The sequence below is a fragment of the Cebus imitator genome, unplaced genomic scaffold (genome assembly GCF_001604975.1).
Source record: "Cebus imitator isolate Cc_AM_T3 unplaced genomic scaffold, Cebus_imitator-1.0 Scaffold232, whole genome shotgun sequence".
NCBI classification, from domain to species: domain Eukaryota; kingdom Metazoa; phylum Chordata; class Mammalia; order Primates; family Cebidae; genus Cebus; species Cebus imitator.
The window spans coordinates 3,184,346-3,199,140 of NW_016107547.1; the positions used below are offsets into that span (position 1 = coordinate 3,184,346).

The 14,795-nt window shown below is 36.5% G+C and overlaps 1 protein-coding gene across 1 annotated transcript in view; it reads right to left on the reverse strand.

Annotated features, from left to right (window-relative positions):
• Window positions 1-14,795, reverse strand: part of TENM1 (teneurin transmembrane protein 1) — a 355,471-nt gene that overhangs the window by 321,556 nt on the left and 19,120 nt on the right. Inside the window, exon 3 of the mRNA XM_017497555.2 lies at window positions 2,321-2,559. Coding sequence (XP_017353044.2) covers window positions 2,321-2,559 — 239 coding nt within the window. The remainder of the gene's footprint in view (window positions 1-2,320; window positions 2,560-14,795) is intronic.

Sequence of the window (14,795 nt, forward strand, 5' to 3'; positions counted from 1 at the left end):
AGTAGACACGGGGTTTCACCATGTTGACCAGGATGGTCTCGATCTCTTGACCTCATGATCCACCCGCCTCGGCCTCCCAAAGTGCTGGGATTACAGGCTTGAGCCACCGCGCCCGGCAACTCATTTCATTCTTATAATGATTCTATGAAATAGGTATAATTTTAAGTCTATTTTACAGATGAGGAAATGGAGACCTGAAAAGATTAAGTAACTTACCCAAGGCAACATGCCTAATGAGCGGCAGAGGTCTGGAAAATTTGTGTTAATAACTATTGCACTATGCTGCCTTACTTCCATGCAAAATTCATATGCCATTGCTTATTCTATTAAAAAAGACAGTCCTGGCTGGGCGCAGTGGCTCACACCTGTAATCCCAGCACTTTGGGAGGCCAAGGCAGCGGATCACGAGGTCAGGAGATCAAGATCATCCTGGCAAATATGGTGAAACCCTGCCTGTACCAAAATACAAAAAAATAGCCAGTGTGGTGGCGTGCAGCTGTAGTCCCAGCTACTCAAGAGGCTGAGGCAGGGGAATCACTTGAACCCGGGAGGCAGAGGTTGCAGTGAGCCAAGATCATGCCACTGCACTCCAGCCTGATGACAGAGCAAGACTCCATCTCAAAAGAAAAAAGAAAAGACAGTTCTTGAAATAATTGAAATGTTCTACTTTCACTTATGGAATGAATGATATATAACTGAACTAAACAAGTTTCAGAATATATAATAAAATTTTGATATAGGAGTGACCATAAAAACAAATTTAAATAGAAAATTAGTTTTGAACACAGTATAAACCTAAATAAAGAGCTTGCTATTACTTGAATTTGTTTATACCACAGGTTAGATTTTGTATCTAAAATGTTATCTCTCTATACAGTAAAAGTTAATAGAAAATAACCCATAAAAAAGAATTTCTCATAATTGAGCAAGACCATTTTAAAGGGCCTCTAATATATTTAAACTTTTTATATTATCCCTTGTTTTAAATGATATATTCAAATCATGTTTGAATTGTAGGACTTTCTCATTCTTCACCTCCATCCCTTCAGCAGTATTTCTCATTATAGGTCACTCCAAACCAAACACACATGTTGGGTTATCCTTAAATGTCTGAGGTAAAAGACACAGTTTTGATATTGTAGAGTAATATCATTCGTTTAATAGAAGCATTGTTCAACTATATTCAGCTTGTGTGATAAAAATATAAAAGAGAGAATCATGAACATCAGCACAGGCTATGACCCTATACTGTTTACAACAGCAGTGGCCTCTCTACAAAATATAGTTGTCTATTTACTTACCACCCACTGGTCTACGATGCCAACACAAACTCATTATGTGAACTTTTAAATTATCCTCATTTTAGATCAATGGGAATCAACCAAATGTACTTTATTACTTATAAAAAAGTCTAAGTCTCTTTTTATCTGCCATTCAGAATCACATTCATTGTGTCTTAGCAGGCAAATCCACTTCAATTAGGAAACAGGGGTAAACCTGAAAATAATTTACTAGGGATATGCCTGGATAGAATTTGTTTTCTACCATGATATTCTATTCATTCTAGGACTAGTGCTTCCACAAAATACACGTTGCTTAAGTCAGTTTACATTTTAGACTGCAGAACCACTCAAGAAAGGAAATTAATATTCCGTCACAATAAAATGCCATCCAGAAAAATCAATACAATCTGCTACCAAATGAGAGTGACTTTAATCAGGGTGACTCCGGAAAACAATATTATTTTCCCTAAAAGTGGAAAGAGCGCCTTATGATTGCTCTCTGCTTTACTTTTCAAGACATAGTAACCACAAAATTTTGCAGTCATTTACCTAGTGAAATAAGAATATGTGTTTTGGTCACAGTGTAAAAATCTGATTTCTCGGGAAGAAATTATGTACTGAATTTTCTGATAGCTTCCAAATAACTAGTGCTTTAATAAAATTGCTACCTGAAAATTCAGTAGCAGTATTATTGTTTAACTATAATTTAAGAAGCTATTGTAGATTGGTACTTATGACTTCTAATGGGAAAACCATAACAACCTTTTAATTGAAGGGAAAATGGTTAACTACAGTAATTGCGATCAATAAGACTGTGTTAGTAGTATAAATATTTCTTCTCAAAGAGCATTCCTTACTCTCCTCAGCAGTATTTAAGGTTAGGAAGTAAAAAAAAAGAAAAAAAAATCAGTTTGTTATAATACTAAGCCTAGGTCCCTATTTGTACATCCCAGAATTGAAAGAAAAATCCCCATTCCCACCACAAGCAAAACAAGACTGATTAAGAAGAAAACTGAGGCAGGACAATAAGGACTTACCAATCACATAGGCTAGTAACAAGGCCAATGTCACTGTGATTGCAGTGGCGCTCAGTGCTGTGCACTTCCAGTTGCAGCATCTGTAAGGTTTGTTAAAGGTAAAGGCAGGTCGGGAAAAGGTGCTTCGAGGAAGAGGCCTGGGAGGAGGTGAGTACACGGTATTGGATGTCAGAGGGTAGTTCTGACTGGCTGCACTGAAGATCGCAGAGGAACCAGATCCATGTTTGAATAGGAAATGCCTGTGAAAAGGAAACACAAGATTGAGCTATAAAAACGAAAGCCAGTAGCTACAAAAATGCAAACTCCATTAATTTCAAACAATCATTCTATAGCCAAGCTCAAGGGAACTGGGTGAGGCTCAGCAACATTTTCATATAACTAAGAGGTAATTCTAAATTGCCCTTGATGTTCTCTTTTCTTTGTCTTTTTTATTGTTGTTGTTGCTTTTGTTCATCTAGACCTTTAAAAAGAAAGAGGCCTTGTCTTCCCCGATTTGATGGCTAGTGAGTGCTAACATTCTACATGTGGTGTTACACACTACACCTTTCCCTTGCATTAAATATGATCATTAAGAGTTGATTCAAAAACAGAGATGTATCATTAGGCATTTTGATCATTAGAATGGCCTAGACACCAATATTTGAGATTATCCTCACTACCAAACTTTAGAGACTAGCTTCAGTCATATTTTCATTCAACGTTTTATTATAAAAATTATCAAATATAAAGCCAAGTTTAAAGGATTTTATAATAAACACCCATATATTCACTAACTAGATTCCACAGTTAGCATTTCACTATACTCAATTTATCATGTACTTATTCATTTCTCTATTCTTCTCTCCATGTGTCAGTTTTTTTTGTTTTTTGTTTTTTTGAGATAGAATCTCGCTCTGTCACCTGGCTGAAGTGCAGTGGCGCAATCTTGGCTCACTGCAACCTCTGCCTTCCAGGTTCAAGCGATTCTCCTGCCTCAGCCTCCCTAGTAGCTGGGACTACAGGCAGGCACCACCATGCCCAACTAATTTTTGTATTTTTAGTAGAGACAGGGTTTCACCATGTTGGCCAGGATGGTCTCGATCTTCTGACATCATGATCCACCCATCTTGGCCTCCCAAAGTGTTGAGATTACAGGCGTGAGCCACCACACGCGGCCAGTTTAAAGTGTTTGAGTATTTTGAAGCATGTTGCATACATCAGTACACTTCCCTTCATATATTTTAACTCGCACATTATCTAGTTTGATATTTTTTTCCCCAAATTTTAATGTAAAATTGATGCACAAAAAATGTGCAATTTTATGTACACATTGGCTGAGATTTGACAAATGCTATCACCTATGCAACCCAAACCCCTATCAAGATGTAGAATATTCTCACGAAACCAAGAAGTTCTCTTCTGTCTTTTCTAGGTAAATCCCTATTTCTACCCCGAGAGAAAACCACTATTCTGCATTTTTTTCCACCATACATTTGTTTTGCCTCTTGTAGAACTTCATGCAAATGGAGTCATGCTACTGTCATGTTTGAATTACAAAAGAATGATTGTTGAGTGTTCATGACTATTGTAACATGGGCATTTTGTAAACAGCAGTAATGTATTCACATGGAAGGAGTTGCCAAAAACAAATAAATAAAAGTGCATATGCTTTTATACTTATACAACAAAAATAACAGTAATTTTATACTTTTATACTTGCTAAGTGCCAAGTGTTGTGTTGAACACTCATTAGTATCTCATTTGCTCTTCACTCATGTGAAATGGTCCATAATATTATCCTCATTGTGCAGTTATAGAAATGGAGGCCAAAGGAGGTTAAATAACTTGCCCAAATTCACTTAGCAAGTGAAGGGCACAGCCAGAATCAGAACCTAGGTCACTGGGGTTCTAAAGAGTCCTTAATGTTTTTTTTTTTTTTTTTTTTAGACAGAGTCTTGCTCTGTTGCCCAGGCTGGAGTGCAGTGGCACGATCTTGGCTCACTGCAACTTCGGCCTCCCGGGTTCAGGAGATTCTCCTGCTTCAGCCTCCCAAGGAGTTGGGACCAGAGGCACCTGCCGCCATGCCTGGCTAATTTTTTTGTATTTTAGTAGAAACAGGGTTTCACTATGTTGCCCAGGTTGGTCTTGAACTCCTGAGCTCAGACAATCCACCCACCTCGGCCTCCCAAAGTGCTGGGATTACAGGCGTGAGCCACCGCACCCAGCCTATTATTTTTTAAACGTTTTTTCTTTTTTTTAATCTTTAATTGACATATATAAAAATTGTACATATTTATGGGGTACATACGAGATGGGAATAATACAGAGTGGTTGCAGGAGAATAAAAAAATTCCTGGCAGCAGTTTCACATGATTAGAGGCTATGGGCTATTAAGACTCTGAAAAACAGGATGTGGACCAAGCTGGCTAAGACTGACTGGACCCACCATGGTGTGGGATTTGACCTAGGTTTCACCTTGAACTTCATTATGTGCTCATTAACACACTAAATCACACAACACCCCCCAGCACCATGGCAGTTTCAGAAATAACCCTGTTTGGTGTAAAAATGGGTAGCACCACTGTTCCGAGAAATCTCCACCTTTTTACAGGAATTTTCATGAATATTCTACCCCTTGAATAAACAAACCCCAAAAGGTAGCTGCAAACCCCCTTGTGGGTGACTCTCTCTTGAGTATGCTTATACTCCCTTTTCTGGAGTATGTACTTTTCCCTTTGCAATAAATATCCATACTTTCACTATTTTCCAACTTGTCCTTGAGTTCATTCTTGCAACAGTGTCACGAGCCTGGACACCAGCTGCGGTCAAGATCCCACCAGCACGTGGGGACATCCCCCAGCTTACCAGCATCACATAGTGTTATTTCGATACATATAAATGTATAGTGAGCAGATCAGGATAATTAGCATATTCATCATCTTGACCAAAGTCTTTAATCTTAAGCACTCTACTGTACCACCTGGGGCAATAAAATACATTGCTAAACAAAACACATTCTAGTGCTACATTTTAATATACAACAAAAAATTTCACTAAGCATAAAGCCAACATCACCTTGTACATGTAACGTATGCCTAAATGCATAAATTACTAAAATTATTTTAAGACTGACTTCCAGCTTCCATATTTAAAGAACAAAAGCATATGTAAAGGGATAAAAAAAAAACCCTTCATGAATGTTAATGAAAAATAACTACAATAGAGAATTTTGTTTCAGTATCATGAGGTTAAAGATTTTTTAAAGGACTGGGTTGCTGAGGGTAGTACAGATTCACAGGTCTTTCTGGAGGGCAATTTGGCCTTATGTATCAAATGACTTTAAAAATGTCTATTCTTTGATGCAATAATTATGGCTACAGAAATTTTTCCTCAGGAAATGATGTGTATGACAATGCATATAAGAAGCCATTCCTTGCAGCATTATTTATAATAGCAAAAAATAAACATCTAAATGCCCAGTAATTGCTATTTCGTTAAGTAAATTATAAACACATAATATAATACAATCATTACAAATTGTGTGGCAAATGACTATCTATTCACTGGGAAAAGTGTTTACAGATATCACCACATGAAAAACGGCAGGCTTCAAAAGAGAATGGGTGACATTATCTTATTTTTAAAGGAAAAAAAGTACATATGTACACAGGAAAATAATAATTTGTGTTACCTTTGTATGGTAGGGGAATTTTCTGAACTTTTCTGCCTTGAGCTTGTATTGATTTTGTAACTAAATAAAAAAAAATTCATGAGTATTAGGGAGTGGAAAACATTCACAGGATAACACCAACCACAGGAATAGTTGGTTCCATTTAAGTTAACATGATTTATTGAGCGCCTGAAAGGGCCAGGCTCCAAATTAGGCGCTTTATCTCCATTGTTTTGATCCTTATATGTCTGTGAAGTTGATACTACTATCCTAATCTTCTATATGACTGAACTGAGACCCAAAGAGGTTTAGTAGGAGTAGAGTGGTGATAATAGTAATTATTATAATAATGTTAGTAAGAGATAACATTTGAGTGATTACTTTTGCCAGGTATTGCTCTAAACACTTCATAAAGTAATTATATTATTTAATCTTCATAACAACTTTATTCCAGTCAATATCTGTATTTTACAGATGAGACGATTAAAGCAGAGAGGTTAGGTCACTTTTCCATGGCCCCACAGCTAGTAATTGATTAAAATGAGTTTCAAACCCAGGCAGTCTGGCTCCAGAGCCACTGCTTTTAAACAATATACTGCAGCATATACCATAGTAGGGTTATGCAGTTATTGGACACATTATGATGGGAATATAGGCCTGTTGAGGCACAGAATAAGTATGCTTTGTATTGAATTTGGCATGAGGAAAGATGTTTAATTGAGCCACACCATTATGTTCCTTTTCTGACTAATCACAAGAATGTGAGAATGATGGCTACAGAATCACAGAGTTGGAAGGGACCTTCAGAAATCATCTAGTAGCCCATCCTTCTCATTTTGAAGTTAGAGGAACTGAGGCCCAGAGGATGAAACTTTCTTACCTAAAGATAACATAGTGAGCTAATGGCATGGATGAAACTGGAATCTGGGGCTTCCAAAATAGTGTATTTACATTGCCCCATGCTACCTGACAACTACAGGCTTCACCAGATTAGCATCATGTTCTAATCATCTGCATTAACTGACCTGAGCTCAACAAATACTATCCGTTCAAACAGTACTACATAATACACATCCATTCTTCCATATGTCAAATGTTCTTCTAATAAATTTTAAAGACTGTCTTCACTATTTTGGAGGAATGAGTAAGCATTACAAAGAAACTACCCTTTGGTTGATGAGAACCTAAAACAGTTATGACTGCTTCTAAAGGTATCTAATTTATCCCCAGAATGAAGAAACAATATAAAAATAATAAGATCAAATATATTTTAATGAATAAGTGACTCTTAGTTGTACTCTTTTCATTTCATTGTGCTGTTCCTTTAAGGCTTTTAAATAATCTCCTCCACACCATAAAAAGATGGATTTCTTTTTAAATGTCTGCTTAACTCTTCCAGACTGTTTTTTTCCCTTTGACCATTTCATTTACTAGTGAGCAAAAGTGTAGCACTATATAGGCAGCATAGTGATGTAGCCTCCCTGCCTCCCCACTCCTGCCCTGTGGTTACTTTGCAGGTGACAAAAATGTCACATATTACTGATTCGATACAGCAACACTCTAATATGGTCCTATGGGATAAAGGAGAAACCCAGCAGAATGAGGCTCCTTTACTCAATGTGTGGAGATAAACTCTTCAATCTTTTGCATATTTATGAAGGAGAACAATTGGATTTTTGAGACAATGTAAGAGTCCCAATATGTTGGATATTGATTTGGTTTGGTATAATATTTAGAGGTAGAAGGAAGGCAAAAAAAAAAAAAAAAGAGAGAGAGAGAATTGTTGGCTATTATGATGGCAATTACAAGCAATAATCAATATCCCTGAACACTGTAATTTCATCTTGATGTACACCAAAGGATTTCCAAATGCAGTTTCATAAGTAAATATTACAGCATAATGAATAAATTCAACAGTTGCAGCAGAGCAACATATAAACTAATTTTTATTTGAGTGGAATCCAAATCACAGTTCTCAGTGAGGGTAGATAATAAAATGAGTTCATGTACTAAGGTTCTTGTTTTCTTATTAACAAGCTCAGATTAAGATTCTATGCTGAAAGTGATCTATACTTTGATGTGCACCATGAAAAAGAGCAATGCAAATGATATGTTTTGTCATAGGCTTTGCAGTCCATTGTTGGAACGTCAAACTAGTGCCTAAATGTGTTTTCATAGTCCCTGAAAGAAGTAGGAGCATAAAGACAAATGCTCAGTGCTAGATGTTAGCTATGTGCTCATAAAATCAGATCATCTGTCTAAGCACATTGCTTTTCCCTGGGGACCTGAGGATATACTAAAATGTTGCTATCAATTTCATACAATTGGGTTTTTTCCCACAGAGCAAATGATAAAAATGCAGTTCAAGAGTTTATGTGTAAGTAGTACTCTTCTTTGCATCTGTTTTAATATTCAAGTTCAAATTTGAAAAGGAAAAGCAAGATATTACCAAAAGGAAATGGGCATATAAAGAAATTGAAAAAAAAAAATCTTCAAGAATGATGAGACCCAGTGGTGGTAAATGGGAATATAATAAATGCTCCTGTAAGGATTTTAAAATCATCTATAAAAAAGGGGAAAATGTGCTCTCTATTTTTAAACCCCTCATACTACATAATTCTGAGGGTATCTGCTAGCACTGAATAATGTGATTTAATGTGGTACTTAAAATTCTATAGGAAATAGACAGAAATCTACAACTCTCTAACAACAGATGCATAAATAACCAATGATTTTTTCTTTTACATCTTGTAAACATTCTTATGAGACCCATATCTAAAACTATATTCCCTTAGCTATAAGCATTCGACTCATCTTTGTACCCAGAAGAAGGAATGCAACTTGCTTCCAGTAGAAGCTGAGGATAGGTTTTTAAAAATAAGAAGACTACAAGTTAATAGGAGCAAATCATATTAGAATAGCATAGTAGAATTTAGATATTTATCGTTTTTTAAAAAAACAAATTATAAAATGAATTTTTATTGTGATAAAAAACATGGCATAAAATTTAGCATGTTAAATATTTTTTAGTGTATAGTTTGGTAATTTTAAGTACTATTGACATTGTTATGCAACAGGTCTCTGGAACTTTTATATCTTGCAAATCTGAAACACTATACCCCCATTAATTCTTTCCATCCTCCTTCAAGCAACCCCCATTCTATTATTTGTTTCTATGATTTTGACTACTTTACATACTTCATATAAGTGGAATCATACAGTATTTGTGTATTTGTGATTTATTTCACTTAACATAATGTTCTCAAAGTTCACCCATGTTGTAGCATTTGACAGGATTTTTCTCATTTTTAAGGTGAAATAATATTATTTTGTATGTATGTACCACATTTTGTTTATCTATTCATCCACTGATGGACACTTAGGTTGCTTCCACCTGCTGGCTATTGTGAATAGTGCTTCTGTAAACATAGAAGATGTGCAAATATCTCTTTGAGATCTGCTTACATTTCTTCTGGATAAATACCTAGAAGTAGGATTGCTCAATCATACGGTAGTTCTATTTTTACTTTTTGGAGGAAGTTCCATACTGTTTGCTATAGCGGCTTCTACTTTACAATGCCACTAACCATGTACAAGGGTTGCAATTTCTCCACATCCTCACCAGTACTTGTAATTTTCTTTTCCTTCTTTTTTAATAGTAATGATTCTAATGGGTGTGAGGTACGATGTCTCATTGTGGTTTTGATTTGCATGTCTTTGATGAATAGGGATTTTGAACATCTTTTTTTTTTTTTTTTTTGGAGACTGAGTTTTGCTCTGTCACCCAGGCTGGAGTGCAGTGGCGCGACCTCAGCTCACTGCAACCCAACCTTCGCCTCCCAGGTTCAAGTCATTCTCCTTCCTCAGCCTCTAGAGTAGCTGGACTGCAAGTGCCCACTACCATGCCCAGCTAATTTGTGTATTTTTAGTAGAGACAGGGTTTCACCATGTTAGCCAGGCTGGTTTCAAACTCCTGACCTCAAGTGATCTGCCTGCCTTGGCCTCCCAAAGTGTGGGGATTACAGGAGTGAGCGACTGTACCCAGCCTTGAACATCTTTTCATATGCTTTTTGACCATTTGTATATCATCTTTGCATAAATGGCTATTCATAGGTATTTGTTCTAACATCTCCAAACACACACACACACACACACACACACACACACACGAAAATGCCATGCTGCATTAGCCCCATTTTCTTCTCTAACAAGAATACTTAGTGTTGTTTTGTGGAAAAGAGTGGTTACTGGCAAAGCTATCAACCCCAACATCTCTGCTAACAACCTCAATGTCTCTGCTAACAACTGTACAACAACCTGTGATTCTTTCTTCCAAATACCACCCCTGCCCACATATTGCCTATAAACCTTGGATTCCAAGCGTTGATAAAAAGTCTATGCTCTGTCTACATCATTCATAATTTTAAGAATTTTTAAACGAATTTCAGGATACCTATCTAAGTTTTAATTTTTCTAGGTTTAAGTCTTAGCTCTATAATATATTCTCCAATGGAAATATTCTCTGATCTAGATTGTTACTTTTGTGATTTTGCAAATGGGGTAGTTAATAGCTAATGGGGGAGGTCCTTTTTAAATCTTTCAGTGGTTATCATGCATTCTTCTCTTTTATTCAGAAGCAATAGCTGCCCTATCCGGTCAATGGTCTCTGGATTGCATATTCCTTGAGGACAGGAAACAGTCTTAATTTCTGGGTATATTGTCTCTTACTTCAGAGGTCCTCAATGAATACATATTGATTTGCATGATGCCTTTGCTTCGTCTAAAAGGGTCTTGAGTCACTATACAGAAGGAAAAAAGCTTGGGGACTCAGATAAGTGTTCTATTTGTGGGCAAATATTTCTTGGTTTGTTGAACTTCAAAACAACTATATGCGTTCATTTCATTTTCATATAATCCAAAATAAACAAATAAATAGTTGATTCACATTTCAAGTCTTCTTGTGAGATATTTTGGTAATGAAAGAATTACTATTAATAAAAATACAAATAATTTAAAGATAATTGCTTTTAATGATAATGGTGACATCATTGTCCATTTACTGAACATCTATTATGTGCCAGGCACTCTGCTAAAGTACTTTATGTGCTTTTTCTCATTGAATCCTCACAGTAATCCTATAAAGTAGATGATATTGTCTGCATTTCATAGGTGAGGAGGCTGAGGATCAGATATTTGGATTATATAAATTTCAACAGGTTACACAATTGGTAAAAGTCAGAGTTGGAAATCAATTTCAGTTTTGTTGATTGCTAGAATGTAAGCTACGTGAAAGTAGCAATGCCTATCTTATTTATTACTGTATCTTCAGCACTTAAAATAGTGCATAACAAACAACAGGCACTCAATAAATTTTTTAAAATCCATGTCTGAATAATAAAACCCATTTACTTAATGACTGTGTACATATTAGCCTATGATATCATTCATAATATTAATCATTAAGGTAATATGATCTTCTTAACTCACATAATCATCTGCTATTTCTCTTCTCAAAGATGAATATGTATGAACTTTGGATTCCACTGAATATGGTTTTATGGAACTTGTTTTACAACTCTTAAAATTACAGAAATGATAAAATGATATCAGGAAGATACATACTTATCATTATTGTGAAAGTGAAGTCATTGTCATGGCTCCCTGTGGGAGACATGTGGGGGACGTCAGAAAAGTTTCATGCAGTGCTGTATTGGACTTTCCAGTGTCAATTAATATAAACATAAATATAAATTAAAAATAATTAAATATAAATTCAACATTCTGTAACAGGATGTTTAGAGATAAATTGAAACTAGGAGGAAGGGCATAGATATGTAAGTGCTATACGAAGAAAATACTATGTGTTCTACAATGTTGGACCACGTTGCTTTAGTAGACCTCAAAATTAATTAAAATAAATAATGAATGCTCCTCTTCATAATAATGCCCTTTCAAGTCATCCTTTCATTCTCCTTCCCCAAGTTAGAATCATGTTCTATTAACCAAATTTTAATTTAAAAATTGATATTAAAAAATTCTATATCAGTTGAAGGGTAAATATCAAATTAATATTTTCTCTTAATATAAATGTTCCTATATTAAAAGGCTCAGGCCAATATATAAAATTATTTACTTAGATAAGTAAGGTTACCATGTTTTAATTCTCTTCATATTAAATACTAATTTTCAGTTTTGAGATAATGGTGTGGAAGCTATAATCCTTTCAAACTACAAAATAATGTGGAAAGCTATTGATAGGTAAGGTTATCAATCCTCTTATGATTTTACACATCTTCCCTATGGAGGAATAATGGAATGCCACCCTACAGTTTGCAGCAGCTTATTCCCTAACAGCGACTACTCAAAATGGGAACAAACAGGTGACCAGGGAAATATCTGTGACTACACATTTAAAAGTAAATCAGACTCTAAATTTCCTAGGACTTAAAAAAACCCTTCATTTTGTAAAGAAACTCAATTATAGTTCCCTTTGCTGAAAATCAGTTCCCAATTTTACTCAACAGAGAAAGCTGATGATTTTATAAAATTGATCTTCACTGGTTACTTGGACTATTATTGTTATATTTTCTTTATACAGGAGGGGGTAGTAGGCAGAGTATTATAATTTGATGACCTCTTTTTTTTCATCTTCATTTTCTACAGCCATGTATTTTCCTGGTGTATTTTATGAGCCAGTTGACATGATATGCTTTTCTGTATCATTTGTTTGTATTGAATTATAATGTATATCAGCAAGGACCTCTTATATTAAAAAAATAATGTTTCAAATTAATTACAAAGGAGTACAAGAAAGATAGAGCCTAAGAGTTTCTCACCAAACACTTCAGGTTGAAAATCTAGATCATTGTCCTGATACAACTTTTGAAGAATCTTGATCAACATTTGGCTTTTATCAGCTTTCATTTCTTTGAAAGTCTTATTCATACATGTACATTAAAGGTAAGAATATTTTATAATGTCATAAAAAAATAAGAAATGCCACCCAAATCAGTCCCTTAACCTATCCAGCATAACATTTTTCTTCTGTAAACAATAAGCTGGCAAAGGACATGACTGTCCTTTGAAATAGCCTCAAAATAAAACAGCCAGAGGCAGAGACTGCTTCTCACCAACATCCACGTTCTCTTCTCTTCCTGGGCACACAAATAGACTACATTTCCCAGCCACCATTTCTGTTAGGTGTGGTCACGCGACTGAGTTCTGGCTAATGAAATGTAAAGTGTGAGCAAAAGAGATGTTTGACACTTCAAATCTTGACTCGTAAAACTTCCCACCCATGATCCCCAATCTCCTTCCTCATCCACTGGCTAGAAGAAAGCAGACTCAAATATGGAAGGAGCCTACTACAATTGTTATGAGTAGATAGGCATGAGCAGGGCAGGAGAGGGCTCTCCCTATCACCCACTAGAAATGTCAGTTGATGGTTCAGCAATTATTGCAATGCCTTTCAAATAGTGATAAATTGGCAGCCAGTGCTAGGGAGAGGCAATTTCCTGATAGGCTCCAAGGAGAAGCAACTTCCTGGACATGCATGTTAAGAGAGAAAAATAGCGAAGTATGATCTTCCAGGTACACACCACTGGAAAAGGAAAGAAAGCCTCAGATGGGCATGTGTTTAACTCCCTAAACACACTGTGCGAGCTCAATTCCAAACAGTAAGGAATGCACAGAGCATGTGGGAAACCCACCCTAAGGGTAGAATCTTGGGAAAGAGACAAGCCTATAAAGCCCTAGGATCAAAGTTAAAGGCACCTTTTTTTTGTTCTCTTTTCTCCCTTGGACCTTCAGGTAGCCTCCTTGGGTCTCCTCCAGGGAATTTTCCTTTTCTTTCTCATTCTGAAGACTTTGAAAATAAATGTCCACTTCTGCTCTGAACCTTGCCTCAGTCTCTTTTTCTGCTTCATGCCCCTCAGTTGAATTCTTTCTTCTGAGGAGGCAAGGACTGAAGTTGTTACAGACCCATACAGCTATGCTGCTGGTCAGGGTAACTCGGATCTCCTCCACTGGTAACACATTCATTCCATGGAATATTATGCAGTCAGAAAATCCAAAGAATTTGTAACCACATAAGCATATTAGATATGTAGATCATCATCTCTCAGCACAGAGACCTGGACAAGGCATCCATGATCCCCCTATGTCCCCTCCCCATTGCCAGCAACCATAGTTAATGGGACCAGAATTGGACAACCAAACTTAGAGGCAATTGTATTCTTTCTTTCTCTCTCAGAAATCTAGACACAGATACACAACTGGGGAAGCCAAGATGCCAGATCATGTTGAGCCAGAACTGGAGTTACAACACCACACGGGAACAGAGAAAGAAATCCTATCTAGACACAAGCTTGAGAATGCAGCATATATCTAGAGAGACACAGAGATGAGACATCATCTGGCCCTGGAAAGAACTAGAATGATGGAGAGAGTTTCATATTTCATTAGACCTGGCTGTACTTTCAGTGCTTTTCTTTCACTGTGAGATTCTCCACTTAAAAAACAAAACAAAACAAAACAAAACAAAAAAACTCCTAGCTGGGCGCTGTGGGTCACGCCTGTAGTCCCAGCACTTTGGGAGGCTAAGGCAGGCGGATCACGAGGTCAAGAGATCAAGATCATCCTGGCCAACATGGTGAAATCCCACCTTTACCAAAAATACAAAAATTAGCTGAGCGTGGTGGCACGCGCCTGTAGTCCTAGCTACTTAGGAGGCTTTGGCAGGAGAATCGCTTGAAGAGGTTGCAGTGAGCCAAGATTGCGCCACTGCACTCCAGCCTGGAGACAGAGCGAGACTCCATCTCAAAAAAA